Source organism: Triturus cristatus, chromosome 1_2, assembly GCF_964204655.1.
Source record: "Triturus cristatus chromosome 1_2, aTriCri1.1, whole genome shotgun sequence".
Lineage (NCBI taxonomy): Eukaryota > Metazoa > Chordata > Amphibia > Caudata > Salamandridae > Triturus > Triturus cristatus.
In genome coordinates, this window is record NC_140580.1 from 731417580 (window position 1) to 731433710 (window position 16131).

At 47.8% G+C, this 16131-nt stretch overlaps 1 protein-coding gene across 2 annotated transcripts in view; it reads left to right on the top strand.

Moving 5' to 3' along the window:
• VPS13D (vacuolar protein sorting 13 homolog D) overlaps nt 1–16131 on the top strand; it is a 2738381-nt gene that overhangs the window by 2696394 nt on the left and 25856 nt on the right. For both annotated transcript variants that reach the window (XM_085608633.1, XM_085608634.1), the window contains exon 69: nt 14708–14948. In XM_085608633.1, coding sequence (XP_085464759.1) covers nt 14708–14948 — 241 coding nt within the window. The remainder of the gene's footprint in view (nt 1–14707; nt 14949–16131) is intronic.

Sequence of the window (16131 nt, forward strand, 5' to 3'; positions counted from 1 at the left end):
TCCAGAGAAAAGCTTGCTTCACATCAACCTTCTGGAATTGTGGGCGATTCGTTTGGCGCTCAAGGCCTTCCTCCCTTCCCTTCGCGGTTAGTCGGTTCAAGTCCTGACGGACAACACTACCGCGATGTGGTATGTCAACAAGCAGGGAGGAGTAGGGTCTCTTTGTCTCTGCAGAGAGGCCTTACGTCTATGGTCCTGGGCTCAGGACCATCAGATTTGTCTGATGGCAAATCATCTGGCCGGGGTGTTGAACGTACGTGCGGACAGTCTCAGTCGGCAGTTCTCCGCCGATCACGAGTGGAGGCTTCATCCGGAGGTGGTTCGCCTCGTCTTTCGGACGGGGGGAACTCCTCGGGTGGACCTGTTCGCCACTCGCGAGAACGCGCACTGCCCGTCTTTCTGCAGTCTCCAGTTTCCGAGGCAGCGAGCGTTGGGGGACGCGTTTCAGTTGAGTTGGGGTTCGCAACTCCTTTACGCGTTTCCTCCCATACCCTTGATTCCTCGGGTTCTGAGGAAGATTCGCCAAGACCGGGCCCAAGTCATATTGGTCGCCCCGGATTGGCCAAGAAGGGTGTGGTATACAGATCTTCTCCACCTCTCCTCGAGCCCTCCGCTGAGGGCAGACCTCCTCTCGCAGTCGGAGGGGCAGGTTCTACACCCCCACCTCCAGAGCTTACACCTTCATGCCTGGAGATTGAACGGGGCAACCTGAATTCCTTCTCTCTCCCGCCTGATGTGGTGGATGTTATTTTATCGGCCAGGCGACACTCCACCAAGTCCATTTACTCCTACAGGTGGTCTAAGTTTGTGAAATGGTGTGGAGAGAGGTCCATTGACCCTTTAAAAGCCCATCTTTCTAATGTGCTCCAGTTTGCTCTTTCCTTGGCTCAGCAGGGCTGTGCTGTGGCCACGGTCAAGGGCTATCTTTCGACCTTATCGGCTTTTCTATGCCTTCCTGATCAACCGTCACTGTTTAAATCTCTGGTTGTGCTGAGGTTTATCAAGGGCCTTACAAACATGTTTCCTCCCACTCCCTTTGTAATGCCACAGTGGGACCTCAATCTTGTCTTAACTTTTCTGATGGGGTCCCCGTTTGAGCCTCTTCATAGCTGTCCTTTGAGGCTGTTGTCCTTTAAGGTAGTCTTTCTTGTAGCCATAACCTCGGCAAGGAGGGTGAGTGAGCTTCAAGCTCTTAGTTCTAAACCCCCTTTTCTTACATTACATGCTGAAAGGATGGTTCTCAGGACCAGGGCTGGTTTCCTGCCAAAAGATGTTACTCCGTTTCATTTGGGGCAGTCTATTACTCTCCCTGTTTTTTATCCACCTCCTCATCCTTCCAAAGAGGAGGAAAGACTCCATCGCCTGGATCCGAAGAGAGCTGTGAGTTTTTATTTGGACAGGACGAAAGACTTTCGTCTGGATGATCAGCTCTTCGTTGGCTATGTAGGTCATTCGAAAGGAAGAGCGGTGCACAAGCGCACCTTGTCGAGATGGATCATCCTTGCCATCAAGATCTGTTACGCCCTGGCTGGTAAGACTCCTCCTGAGGGTATTAGAGCTCATTCAACTAGAGCTAAATCATCTACATCTGCTTTGGCCCGGGGTGTTCCTGTGGCAGATATTTGTAAAGCCGCGACTTGGGCCTCCCTCCATACTTTCGCAAAGCATTATTGCTTGGACTCTGAGATGAGGAGGGAGGGCCACTTCGCGTGCTCTGTCTTGCAAGACTTTCTGTTATAGGAAATTGAACACCCTCCTCCGGGAGTGGGGACTGCTGTAGGAATCTATTCACAAGGTGAGGAATCCACTGGCAGATGTATCCATCAAAAGAACAAGTTACTTACCTTCGGTAACGCTTTTTCTGGTGGATACAGTATCTGCCTGTGGATTCCTCACTGGCCCACCCGCCTCCCCGTTGTCCACCTTTGTATACCGTGAAAGAAGTCTTGTTTGAAATGTTGTTATACTTTCTTGTACATTTGTAGGAAATGCTGGGTTATTTAGCATTCCTTTTCTTTGTATACTATGTATATGTGGTTGTATATTGTATACTGTGTATACTTTGAGTCTGTCGTTGGTTCACCCGTTCGCCTCGGAGGCACGGAAAAAATGGGTGGAACTGACGTCATCACGCCGACGTGGTTCTCTTATGGCTCCGGTGACGTCATACGGAGTCGCGAGCGGAGCCGATGCATTATGACGTCGTCCACGTCGGTGTGGAGTGCTGAGGAAAAAAGTTCTGTGGAATGCTGGCGCAGGGGATATTCACAAGGTGAGGAATCCACAGGCAGATACTGTATCCACCAGAAAAAGCGTTACCGAAGGTAAGTAACTTGTTCATCGTTACCAAAGGTAAGTGACTTGTTCCGCAGACCCACCTCTGTGGTTGGTATTGCTGGGGTATCTGTTCACAAGGTAAGGAATCTATAAATGTATCTTTCAGATGAACAAGTTACTTACCTTCGGTAACGATATATCGGTCTTGAAGCCGTCCGTGGGGGTCGGACGCGGCGGCGACACCGACCTGGACATGCGTGCAAAAAGGAGCTTCATCCGGCACTCCAGCCGGGACTTCGGCTTCATTTGCTGACACGTCTCACTATCTGTGGAGTCGTGGTGCTCACCCAAACACCACATGCAGATGGGGTGAGGATCCGTCGCCGACATCTGGCGCGCGCAAGACGAGCACGTCTTGAAGCCCGTAGGCATTCACACACTGTTCCCAAGACAAATGCTTAAAAGTGGAAAATGAAGGCCTGAAACAGGCCAGGAACACGATCCGAGTCCGCGTTGCACACGGAAAAGAAGAAAACTGCCGTCAGCACGCCGGGGTGGGGCTTATGTGACCTCGCTGACGTCACGCCCGCGGAGGACATCGGGGCGGAGTCGCGTGGTACAGCCCCCGGCACGCAGAGATGTTGGGCAAGAAAGTTTTCCGGGTCCAGTCTCACTCCTGGGGATAATTCTACGTTAAGGAATCTGCGGCTAGAATCGTCTCTACCAGATACATTGTTACCGAAGGTAAGTAACTTGTACAATAGGATGTTGTATATGTCCAGTTTTGGTTTCAGTATTACCACATGTACTCCGGTGAGGAGTAGTGGTTATAACATCAGTACCATTTTCTTTTATATTTGCAAGTTCTTCCTTTAGGACAAAGGAACAGTGTCTAGTAAAGGCATAAATATTACCTCAACTGCAGGCAATTCCTATCCATGTGCCATATTGTGATGCTGTAAATTGGCAGCCAAAGTTTATGATGGCTTGTTGTCTTGACTTTAGACAATAATTCCTAACGTTTTGGGACATTTTTGGTTGCCAACAAGGCCACCAATTCATCTATAAAAATCTTGGGAGACACTTTTATAATGGGAGGATTTTTGACTTTATACTAAGCTTTTCTTCTTCGTATGATATTCTTGATATGCATGGTTCTGTCTGATCGGCATTACCTCTCTTTTGGAGAGGATGTACTTATTGTTTTCTGCATTCCTTAATTCATGAGGAATCATGACTGCTGTTTCTTGTGATGTCAGGTCTTTATAACAGACAGCTTTTTCTTACGGCAAGTCACCTGCAGTGTTGTATTGGTGGCATACTACCCTTTCTAAACTGGGTTGGGTATAGTTTGACAAACCTCTCATTCCAGAGCGGGGTATAGATGATTTAATGTGCTGCTGTGTTTCAATTAATTGTTGGACTTGCGACCATAGTTGTCCTGTATCACAGGTGTGGTCGTGTGTGCTTGTTGTTGACGAGTACGCTAATAGGTGCGTGAACTGGTTCTCAGTTCCAGTTAGTTATTAGGTATACAGAGTATACATGACTGTATCATATGTGTTACACATATTGTTCTTTAAAGAAAAAAAGGGAAAAGAACAGTTTTAATCAAAGATGCAGTTGATTCTTTTTTTCTTGTTTTCCTTGGTGTTTTGAGCTGACCTATGGCTCGAGGTTGTGTTTAGTCTTTCAGACTATGGCACTGAAGGCCATACGAGGGCAAGCTTTAGATGTTCTTGTGATCTGGCAGTAGTTATTGGCCAGTGAAATTCGGTGAATTGCCAGGCCAGTTGGAGTATCTGATGGCACATTTATGTTTGTGTATATATATATATATATATATATATATTTATGTCCCTATCTACATCTTTGTATCAAAATGTTATACAGTTGGCGCATTTGATGAATATGAATGCTCATTTTGTCCGAACTAAATTATTTATACCGAGGAGGTGCTGTTGTTCATCTCTCCTTTGGGTAAATGGGTTCTGAAAGTCCTCTTTGGGTTTTTATCAGGACATTTATTTTTTCAGATTTTCTCTTTTTGTCATGAACAATGCAGATTACATGGCTTTTGTGATGCAGCTGACCCTTTTTTGGTCATTGAGTTTTCTTTTCCCTTTGGGGTTATAGGATAATGTGTGTTAACTGACAGATAGTTCTTTAGGGGTTTTTCCCCTTTTCGCTCAAGGTCCAATTCTCGAACCTGTAAAGTTGTTTTTTATTTATGTGTTCTGAGACAGTGATCATGTATTCTATTAAGAGCAAACCTATTGTTCTGCTATTCCTACGTACATTTGGTCGGCTGTTTGTTTTGACCGGCTGGTTCTCTTTGAGAACATTTGTAGGATTAGCTTACAGACCCTCCTCCAGTGGAGTATAGCTATGGTATTTAATTCAAAAGTAAAGGAATCTGCGGCTAGATGTCTCTATCAGATGTGAAAGTTACTTACGTTCGGTAACGTGATATCTGGTAGAGACACAGTCTAGCCGCAGATTTATTAACTCCCTGCCCATCCTCCCCACTCTACGAATGACCTATGAGGTAAGGGCTATACCCTTTTTCAGTACTGGTTTTATATACTGGTGATCACTAGCTCAACTTATGTTTGGACTCAACATACCACTTGGCCTGGCCACATAGGTTTTGTGTAGATGTTGCAGTGCTATCTATTTCCAAATGGGTGTGGTCGGTATGATGGGGGTGTTTTCTCTTTCACACTGGATTACACACCAGTGGGCAGTATTGGTTTATTAGTTCTTTCTTTGAGAGTCTTTGTTTAGTATCTTCATACCTTGTATTGGCAATTTCAATAGGTCATGCAAAGATGTGATTCCACAAACAGCTGAGTGTTATTTTTATAGGTTTTGCTTGCTATTACCATGGTATTCATTACCATTGGTTAATGGTCTATAGAGTATATGGTTTTCTTCCCTTACGTGAGGGTTATTCACTAGGACGCAGGGTTTTACTTAGCCCTGTGCTTCGTTGATTCTTTTGGAATTTTCTTTAAAATCCCTGTCTGGTATTAACATACCATTTGATGTTTCTTCTTTATTAATGTTTCAAAGATTTTTGATCTTTTTGGCACACTGTTTCCACAACCAGTTTCTATAGTGCTCCGTGTTCTGGCGCGGAAGGTTTCACAGGATAAACGGACGTCCGCGCGCCGGAGGGGACTTATCTGATAGAGACATCTAGCCACAGATTCCTTAACTTAGAATATCCCCAGGTGTCAGACTGTATCCAGAAATAATCCTCAGCAGTACCTCTGCGTGCCCGGAGATGGTGGCGCATGGCTCTGTCCTGACGTCGTCCACGGATATGATGTCAGTGGAGCCATATAAGTCCCTCCCGGCGCGCTGAAGTCAGTTTCCTTCTTTTCCGCATCCCAAAGCAGATCAGGAGAAGCGGTTACCTCTGGACTGTTTTTGTTTTTCAGACCTTCTCGACGCCTTTGGTGTCCGGGAACAGTGTGTGTTGCCTTCTGGCTTCAAGGCCATTCACTCCTGTACACAGCAGAAGTAGGAGATGGATCTACACGCGATCTGTATATGGTGCTTGGGAGAGCACCACGACTCCGAGGAGTGCGACGCCTGCCGACGGCTGAAGCCGAAGTCCCTGCAGGAACGTCACATGAAGCTGCTGTCCGCACGGATGTCCCGTTCAGAGTCCTCACACCGCCGGTCTCCTTCTCGTGCTGGGGGTCGGTTCGGGACAGGTTGCGGAGTCGTTCCCGCGGACATCGCTCTCCTGTCGCAAGTAAGCTCAAGAAAAAGAAGTCACGGAGGTCGCCGACCTCACGTGACGAAGGGGCCCGCTGCTCTCGGTTTCCACCAGACACGGGCCCTCAGAAGTGGACCCCCACTTATCCGCCATTTCCGGACGAACGAGGCTCCTTTGGGGATCATCGACGTTGATACGACACTGTCTCGACGCCGGTGCCATCCCCGACGGTTCATCGATCGGTGGAGGATGTGGAGGCCGAAACTGAGGAGGCCCCTGTGGGTTCGCCGCCCCCAGGGTTGTTTCGCTGCCCCTCTGGGCAGGAACCCATGCACTGGCAGGGCTTTGGATTTTTTCGGGCTGTAGAGCCCCCACGTTTTGGTGGCCGAATTAGCCTCATGCCATCCCCTACGGATGACCTGTTGTCGCCACCTCGGGTGGCCAAGGTGGCTAGTATGGCTTTTGTGAGGGTGGTTCGCAGGGCTACGCACATTCTACAATTGCAGCCACCCTCAGTTTCTCTGCCCTCTGATCCCTCTCTGGATTTGCTCCACCAGGGCACTGTGGAAGTGGGGACTTGGGCGATGCCCTCTTCGGGAGACCTGGTGGATCGTGCTATTGCACATCGACATCACCCTGCTCCAGATGACCCTGTCTGTTTGTCTCTCCATCCTAGGGTTCAAGGTTTAGCAATTCAAGCGTCTTCAGTCTCGCTGCCTTCTGTCCCTTCTCCGTTACTCCCTCCTGTAGGAAGGTGGATATCTGACTATGGTTACCCCCAACTTTTTGCCTAGTATCTAGCTGGTTTTTCGACTTAGTTGGCCTGAGATCCTGCCATTCAGGGTCTCAGGCTGTCTGCTCTCTCTTTAAAATGGACTCCATGTACCCTAGGTACATACCCAATTGGTAAGGATCACCTTATTGGACCCTGTACAGTGTACCCTAGGTACCCAGGGCATAGGTGTACCCTAGGGGTACCAGGGGCTGCAGCATGTATTATGCCACCCCTGGCCTCGCCTTACAATCAGACACAACTGGCTGTTCACTCAGCTGGGGCAGGGTTGTGTAATCACCCCTTGCTTAGATATAGTATACCTATATCTACACGCTCAATAGACACATGTGTACCTATCAACCACTCCTATGGCAGGCCTTAACAATCCTGGAGGCAGAGTGCTTGGTAACATGTGAGATGGTGCTGAGCTGAGCCTGTCTGCAGCTTTCGGAACCATGTCCTTATAGCTGTTCTATGATATCGCCTACCATATACTCTTAAGGTGCCTTATAATCCTCGCGGTTATGGTAACTATGGTATGGCTTTATCGAAACATGTCGTGTAAGGTGTCTAACACTTTGGAATAATACCCACATACCATCTCTGGGGATGAGGATATTATTCCTCCCTTCTATAGGGAGAGACATGTTAAAATCCTACTTTGCTGGTTAACTCTGACCAAAGCCTCAGCATCACAAAATGGATTGTTCTGCCACAGACACGAGTCTGACCTCCTGCAGCTGGGATCCCTCCCAGCCAGGGAGGCCTGGACAATAGGTTTCCTGATTGGGTAGGTGCTAGCACCTCCCCAGACAGACTTTAGTGTATTGGGGCAGGGAGGGCTGAAAGGAATGAGACATGCCTGGGGCACACAAGGTGTCCCATGCATAGTCCAGTTCAAACCGGTGCTGGGGCACTCCAGCCCCAGTCCTGGCGCGAAACTGGACAAAGGGAAAGGGGTGTAACCACCCCCCTCCCTGGTCCCACCCATAGGAGGGACCTAGCTGGTAACCCAGCCCCCCAGATTAGTATAAGAGTGGGAGCTGAGTCCCTAGGACTTTAGATTATCCTGAACCTGCATCTTGAACAGAAACTCTGGACCTTCGACATTCCACTACGGAAGAAGACTGAAGAATCTCCCTTGTGGCCAAGGAGTGACCACCCTGGGCAACCAGGCACCATCCAGCAACCGCTGCTTGCTTTGCGACTGATCCTACGAGGGACGACTGCAGAGACTGACCAGCGCTGTGACTTCCAGACACCTCTGAACCAGATCCACATCTACAGCAAAGCTGCGACCCGTGGAGGCAACAAGGGACGTGGGACCGGCGACTTGGGAAAAGTGGCTAGTAACTGACTAGCGCGACTTCTGAGGCTTCCTCGAGGCTGTGCTTGGGGAATTGAGAAGCCCCAATCCCGAGCACCATCTGCAAAGAAGATCAGCTCCCCACACTTCACGTGTTCTGCGTGGGGCCCTTCTGCAGCTGAGTTGCTCGACGTGTTGTCCGTTGCTGGCCCGTTGGCTAGCGACCTCTGTGACGACGAACCTTCAATTTTGCCTTGCTGGTCCGGCTCCTCCAGACTGGCACCCGCTCCCCTGTGAAAGGGAAGCACCCCAGACCTTCCTGGTCTGCGACAGAAGCAAGTCCTCAATCCTACGTGGGTTGCGCTTGCCAAGGCTTGTTGGGTCCTAACTCGACATCGACGCCGCCGCTAGCAAGAGCCTTCGTGGGACAGCTCGCCTCCTGGTTCTGGTCGTCCTCGACACCTCCTGGTACCCGTGGCTGCTGCGACAAGCTTCACCTCTTCACCTGCATCTTCACGACATCGCCTGGTTCCTTCCTGGTTCCTGGCTGGTGACCTAGACTCTGTCCCTTCTGCTTGCAGGTATCCTCCTTCTTGATTCCATCCTTGGAATCCACCAGACACTCTTCACTGACTGCCTGTCAGCAACTTTCTTCAGGCATCCATAGGAGTCGACGACGAAACCCGACGCAAGTTCACACCTATGCACCCGCAGCCCGTGGGCTAGGTAACTTGAGTACTTCGGTGCTCACAAGGGTATTGACTATCCAAGTGTCTAGTTTCCAAGTCTCCTGGTTCCTTCCGAAGTGTCCTAAAACTCTTATTTTCTAAATACTACTAATTCTATCGACTTTAACGCATTACGCGTGAGTGTTTCCACTCTGCACCTGAATCCCGTGGGCCTCCGACTGCCTAGCAACTAATAGGATAGTGTAGCCCCAGCGATTCCCTAGGCCTAGGCCTATCCTGTGTTCGTGACAGTGGTTCTTATACCACTTACTTAGTATATGGTTTGCGCGTCCCCTAGGGCCTAACTGTAATACTTACCTGTGTGACTTATGTATGCTTAAATAAGACTGTGTTGTACTTACCTCGAATCTCATAAAGAGTGCTGAGGGTGTTTTGACTAGAATAAATACATTCTATTTTTATAATAGATCTGTTGTGGTGTCCTTTCATTTGGTATTTAAGGGGTTGTAAATGGTATAACAGCTGGCTTCACATGCCATACAGAGTTTAGCCTAAGACTGCTCTTGTCCATGCTACCACTAGGATAGCTGGTCTAGAAGGTTGACTTTACAACCAATCACCATAAGGGTTGTTTGGACTGATACAAGGTGTACACTAGAACTAGTGACATCATATATCAGGCCAACTTCTCACACCTCCCACTTGGGAGTCTCGCTGGTTGGAGTCATGTGGCCGCCATGTATTTGCATCCACCAGTGCAGGCCTTAGATCCCTGAACACGTCTTGCGTGTTTGCACGGGCTACTTCTGTCCTTTGGGACTCGGTCGAGCGCCTCCTTACATCTCTTCCGGAGGGTCCTCGTACTGACCTGGATCAGTTGATTCATGATGGCCGGGAAATTGCGCAATTTTCTATTTGGTCGGCCATGGACACCACTGATTCGGTGGATCGAGCTATGGCCCGGTCAGTTGCTCTGTGTCGCCATGCCTGGCTGCACGATGGCGGTTTTCCTGCCAATGTCCAGGAACATCTTAGGGATTTGCTTTTTGTTGGGGGTCACCTTGTTCGACAGACATGCTGACTCGGAGGTTCAACGTCTCATGTCTGAGTTTCCATGATTTCCATGGTTTCTAGTCCTTGTTGTAGACTTTGGCTTTTAGTTGCAGTATTGTCACTGCTTTTTCTGGTGCTCCGTCTCTGGATTCAAGATGTTATTGCCCAGGCAGACTGTGCGGCTTTTTTTCCATCTTTGTCCTTCTTTTGCTACAGCTGGCCAGCTGTTTCTGCATTTCTTTTTGAGTCCTCTGCCTACAAACTTGTCTCAAGAGGTGTCCCTTGCTTTTATAGGGATGTGCCTTACCATATGTGGGGTACTCGTTGGCTATTGTATAGCCGCTCTTCCTTGCACAGGAAGTTTCGTAGGCTCCCGCGGAGCCTTTTACGGAATATTTATTTTCTGTCTATACTGTGAGTCTCCTGATTTGTCCTGCTGTTCCTACTGTGGTAGGACGTTCCCTCTGCTGAGACCCATGGGTTTGGTGTGGCTCTTTCCTGGGGCTTCTGGGTTGTCGTCTACGGTTGGTCCGTATCTCTCTCCTGCCTCTGTGGATGTGTACTTCCCCGTAGTGTTGTTTTGGTTTCTGGCTCTTCACGGCGTGTTCTTTTGGCATCGCTGTACTGGTTCTGCCTGTCGGCACGTGTCCCTTGGGGCATGTTGTTCTGTCCCGTTCCGGAACAGTTTCTTCCGTGTTCTGTGTGGATTCGACATGTGTATACACACAGGATATGTTCGCTGCCACAGGGTGCTAGCGGTGTTACTTGCGCCCCTGTCTTGGCTGCGTTCTATTCTGGTCCATTCCTGGTGTGAGAAAGTGCTTATGTCTTCTCTCATGGCTCACGCCCTGTGGGATTTTTGCCTATGGGCAGTGGAGTGTCCGCAAGCTACGTCACTGCTGTGCATTGCCTTGTTTTCTATTTCCATCTGCACTGCCCTGGAAGGGACTCCGGTCCCTTTGCTAATTGCCGCGCAGAGTTTTAGGTGCTTCTGCTCCTGATCCCTGCTGCTGTTTTCTGACCCACTGTGGCCTAGTGGTTGAGGTCGCTGACTCTTACTCCAAAGGTTATGTGTTCCACTCCAGGTGTTTCACTGGTTGTGGGTTCTCAGTCTACACTAAAGGCGATATTGCTTTCCTTTTCTGTCAGTCCTATGTCTGTGTATTTCTCACTCATTCCTCGTGAGTGTAGTGGTCAGTGTCCCCGCCTGTCTCACGGGAGGCCAGGGTTCCTTCTATACTGGTTTGTCCTTTCTCTGGGACTGTCTATTGCGGATCCATGGGATCTAGTGCTCAGTTGAGCTTTTTTTTGCAGATGTTTATACACTTTCTTCCATTATACACTGACCTTGTTGGTTCCATGTCTTCCTTTCGTTCCTTCCTGGCCGAGGAAGGTTTCATCTGTCCTCTGACAGGTTGTGGTGGCTTTTCCTCCCCTTCTTGTAGCTCCCTTAAAGAGTCTCATTGGTCTGGTGTCAGTCACGCTGGCATTTGCTGTCCCCACCGTGTTTTAGTCAGTGTTATTGACAGCTTAGTTCTCTTTGGAACTTGGTGGGTTTTTCTGTCGCAGACCCTCCTCCAAGGGAGTATGGCTTTGGTATCTATTCTAAGTTAAGGAATTTGCAGCTAGATGTCTCTATCAGATGAACGAGTTACTTACCTTCGGTAACGATGTATCTGGTAGAGACATAGGGCCCGATTCACAGAACTAACTTAAGACAAAATCCTAAACTTACATTCATTTACTCATTTTGGTATTCACAGAAGGCACTTACTCATTTTGGTATTCACAGAAGGCACTTACTCATTGATGAGTAAGTGCCTTCTGTGAATACCAAAATGAGTAAGTGCCTTCTGTGAATACCAAAATGGTAGTAAGTTTAGGATTTTGTCTTAAGTTAGTTCGGTGAATCGGGCCCTATGTCTCTACCAGATACATCGTTACCGAAGGTAAGTGACCTAGTAGGTTGCATGCTTCATCATCGGGGTCTAGCTGCATTGCCGAGTGCAATCCAGCTGTGCTTCAACGCCTGATTTACAGCGGAGCGGGTTCTGGTGAAAAGTGAAGTGCTATGTGAAGTGTGAATACATGATAAAAATGTCTCAACGAAATGCCCTTATAAAAGTTTTAATAGAAGGGTCCTAGGACATGAGTAAAAACATAGTCGGGATACAAGTGAGGTGAAAATGTGCCTCAGTATCCCTAGTGAGTGTAGGTCTACTAGTTTCAGCTTTCTACGATATTCGTGAGGCTTTCTTCAGGACCATGAGAGTGAGTATGGCCAAAAAACTAGGAGGCCACTCCAGGTGTGTATATCAACGCACGCCCTAAAGTGCGCTGTGAGTGTGGTGGGATCTCGTTACTTACAGATCCTTCGCGTTGAGTATTTAACCTCCGCGTGTGTTTGGATCCATGGATCCTGTCACACAGTGGAACTTCCTGTATTTGAGACCTTCGTCTTAGGATAGCATCCGCTGCAACCTACGGCGTGGGCGGGCCAGTCCTCGTTCATATGGCTTCACTGACGTCATGACCGGAGTCGATGTCATTGCGGAGCCATATGACGCCGTCACCCAGAGCGCAGAAGTACTGCTGAAAAATTTCCGTATCCTGACTGCCGCCTGGGAAGAATTCAAAAGTTAATGAATCTGAGCCTAGACTGTGTCTCTACCAAATATCATGTTACTAAAGGTAAGTAACTTGTTACTTCACTGCTCAACCACAGTTGCCTCCGGAGAGTCAATGCAACTTGAGATACCTTAATAATGGATGCTTCTAATCGCAGATTCCCCACCTTAAAATACCCCCAAAAACTAAACTGGATCAAGAGATTTTCGTAGCAGTGCTTCTGTGCACCGCTAGGTGGTGTTGTGTGGCTTGATGCTGACTCCATATCACCCCAGAAGTGACAAAGTCGCATATATTTACCACCCCTGTGCGCTGACATCAGTTCTGTTCTTGCCACGCCTACCGACGACTACATAGGTTATTCACAGTATACTAGGGGAACAATATCCCTATCAAGAACTACAAGATTTAAGCCATGCTGAGACTGCAGAAAGCAGATATCGGTCACAGGCTCACACTTGGTATACCTTTGGCACCTGGACTTTGAGGATGACTCCAAGTCTTGTGATAAGTGCACTCTTGTGCACCTAAAGGTGATTCGACACTGGGAGGCAAACTGATATGTCACTGAACACAATAAGAAGTTGCAGTCTTCATGTAGATCCCACTCCCTCGACCATTACACATCCTCCCAAAGTCCTCTGGTAAGTCGAAGTCCAAAACAAATGCAAGAATAAAAAAGTAAAGCAGGACTCAACCGCATCCCGCCACTCTGACTTCAAAGAGAGGACACAAGGATGTTGGGATGTCAGTCTCACTCCATTGCAGTCACCGGCCCCGGAGCCAACCCACCAGTTGCTTCTGACGTACCCTGAGTTTCGAGGGCCATTGTTAACCATGCAGATGATGGACTTCTTCAAAGAGGCCATGCTACAAATGTTAAATCTGCTTCCGGCTAACTTTGATGTGCCTTTGGTCCCCACGAAACCCCAGGAGCCTCCAGCCAGGTTCACACTGACTGATCCCTCTCAAGCAATATTTGGCCTCTCTGGAGGCGTTACCAATTAGCATATTTTCATATACCCGTCCTCCAGTACCACAGCTGCCAGGAGCCTTTTCAGTTTGCCATGTGCCCCTTCTGACTCACCCTTGCTCCTTGTTTTTTCATAAAAGTTATGACAGTGGTCGGTGCCCATTTTAAGAGGTCGGGAGTTCCTCTATTCCTGTACCTTGGTGACTGGCTGCTGAAGGTAGGCATGTCTCAGTCAATCATTGACCACCTCTGGAGAATGGTGGAATTTTTTACTGCTTTGGTCTTCACCATAAATGAGCTGAAGTCCCACCTGATTCCCTCACTGAAGCTTCTATTCATTGGGGTTATCGTGGATGCTGTGCAGTTCAGGAATTTTCTCCTGCAGCAATGAGTTCAGAACATTTGGGCAGGGATTCCAATTTATTTTACTTGCTCTTAGTTCCAGGTGAGAGTGGCTGTTAGGCTTCTTGGCATTTTAGATTCCTGCATCCTTGTGAATCACAACAATGGTACCTGCAAGCCCTGCAATGGAGCCTAAAATTCCAGTGAGCCCAGCATCAGGGCTGCTTTTGCGACAGTATCCAGGTCTGGGAGGAAACCGCTCAAGATCTGCAGTGGTGGTTGGCGCTTTGTCCTGCGGCAGGCTGCTTTCCCTTCCCCCACCAGAGCTGACTGTGGTGACAGATACATCGCTGCTGTGTTAGGAAGGTCACCTAGGAAAGGTAGACATCAGAAGGCTTTGGTCACCTGTGGAGAGCCTGCACCACATCAACCTACTGGAGCTACCGGCCATTCATCCGGCCTTGGAGGCCGTCTTGCCATCCATCGAAGGGAAGCTGGTGCATGTCTTCATGGACAACACCGCTGCCCTGTAGTACTGCTTCAAGCATGGCAAAATGGGATCCTGGGTCCTGTGCCAGAAAGCTTTCTGACTCTGGAGGTGGTTACAGCACTACGGAATCATTTTTTGTGGCAATCACCTAGCAGGGTCACTGAGTACCAGAGCATAGAAACTAAAAAAACGTTGCCTGGCAGATCACAAGCGCCGTCTGCATCCAGAGGTGTCTCAGAGAATCCTCCACCAATGAGGGGACTCCTGGATCTGCACAACTTTCACCTCCATGAGTAGAGATTGAGGTACCTTACTGCTTTCAAGCTGCCACCTGGTGTAGTAGATGCTGCAGTTCCATGTGAGATCCCTACTGTTGCTGAAAATGTATTTTCCTCTGTGTTTAACTAAAGTAGCTCTAATTTGTAATATTGTGTTTTTTTCCAGCTTTATTGCAGTGGAGCACATTGACAGCTATTGCGTTCTCATCTCATCCAAATCAGTTTATTTCCTGAAAAGTGGCGACTATGTAGATCGTGACGCCATCTTCCTTGAAGTGAAATATGATGATCTTTATCATTGCCTTGTCTCCAAGGATCATGGGAAAGTGTATGTCCAGCTCACCAAGAAAGCCGAGAACAAGAGTGGAGGAGTCGGGATACCTGGTCCTTCACATCAGAAGCCTATGGTGAGAACTCTGTTCCTGTTTTTGTGTTTGATCGCCATTCAACAGCAACATTTGCTGTTAACTGTTTTGATATATTTTTATGGTTCAGCTATGGACTGCTTTAGCTGTGTGTCAGAACATTCTATTGTTTCCAATACATAACATATATTTTGTGTGAGCTTTCAGTTAGCTCCTTGTTCACTATTGGATTGCTTTGTTGTTTGTCTCAAGTGCCTGCTTTTGACTCCATGGCTTTCCTCCATAGTCTTGTGTTTGTCCTACCTTTTCTGCGCTTATCAGTCTCACAGGGCTCTGATGAGCTGTATCCTTCCACTGCTGACTTGATATGACTTCAAGAGAGATGAGTGTATGCCTTTCATTGCTCTCCTCGCCACTTGTTCCTGTGTCCCCCTGTGTTCTACTTTTACTCCCATCCCTCACTCCTCAATGTTTCCTCCCCTATCAAGATTGTGCTCACTCGCACATTATTTTATCTTTTTTTCTTTTTGATTTTTAATTTACTGGGCTAACATGGCAGTAGGCCATGATATGTCTGTAATTTAAAATCGACTGCCATGCATTACTGCAAATGCATCTGTAGTCACCTTGGAATGGGGTTTCTTTAGTAGAAACCCCATTGCAAAATTGACATGAATATGTGCACATGCATAATGATTCATGCATTTGCATGTGTTCAAAATAAAAGCATACGACAAAGTCAACATCTCTGCTTTTTAGAGCTGAGCCCCAATGCTGGCTGTTTTCATGTGATTGTCCCACTGAAGGAATATCTGTGAATTGTCTTACAAATTCTATTGGAGTATCATTGTGAGGACATTGTACTGTGTTCACATTGTACATAATTCACTTTTACCATAAACTGTGCCATCTGCACTATTGTCACATTCTTCATATGTTCTGCCTATGTACATATAATGAATTCAGAAGCAACAAAGATAACTGAGGCTGTTGGTGGATCTTGCCTACATCATTGATTGGCTCATAAATGTTTTGGCTTGACTTGGTTACTATTGTACTCATGAATGCTGTTCCCCAGTAGAAGAGTCCCACTGGACCATTGTCTTTTTGAATACCTCGGTCCTGGTGGGCAGAAAGGGGTTGTCCCTGTCCTACATATATAACCTGGCAGTAGTTCATGTTATGTCTGTAAGTAAAAAAGTGACCACCAAGTATCACTTCACAT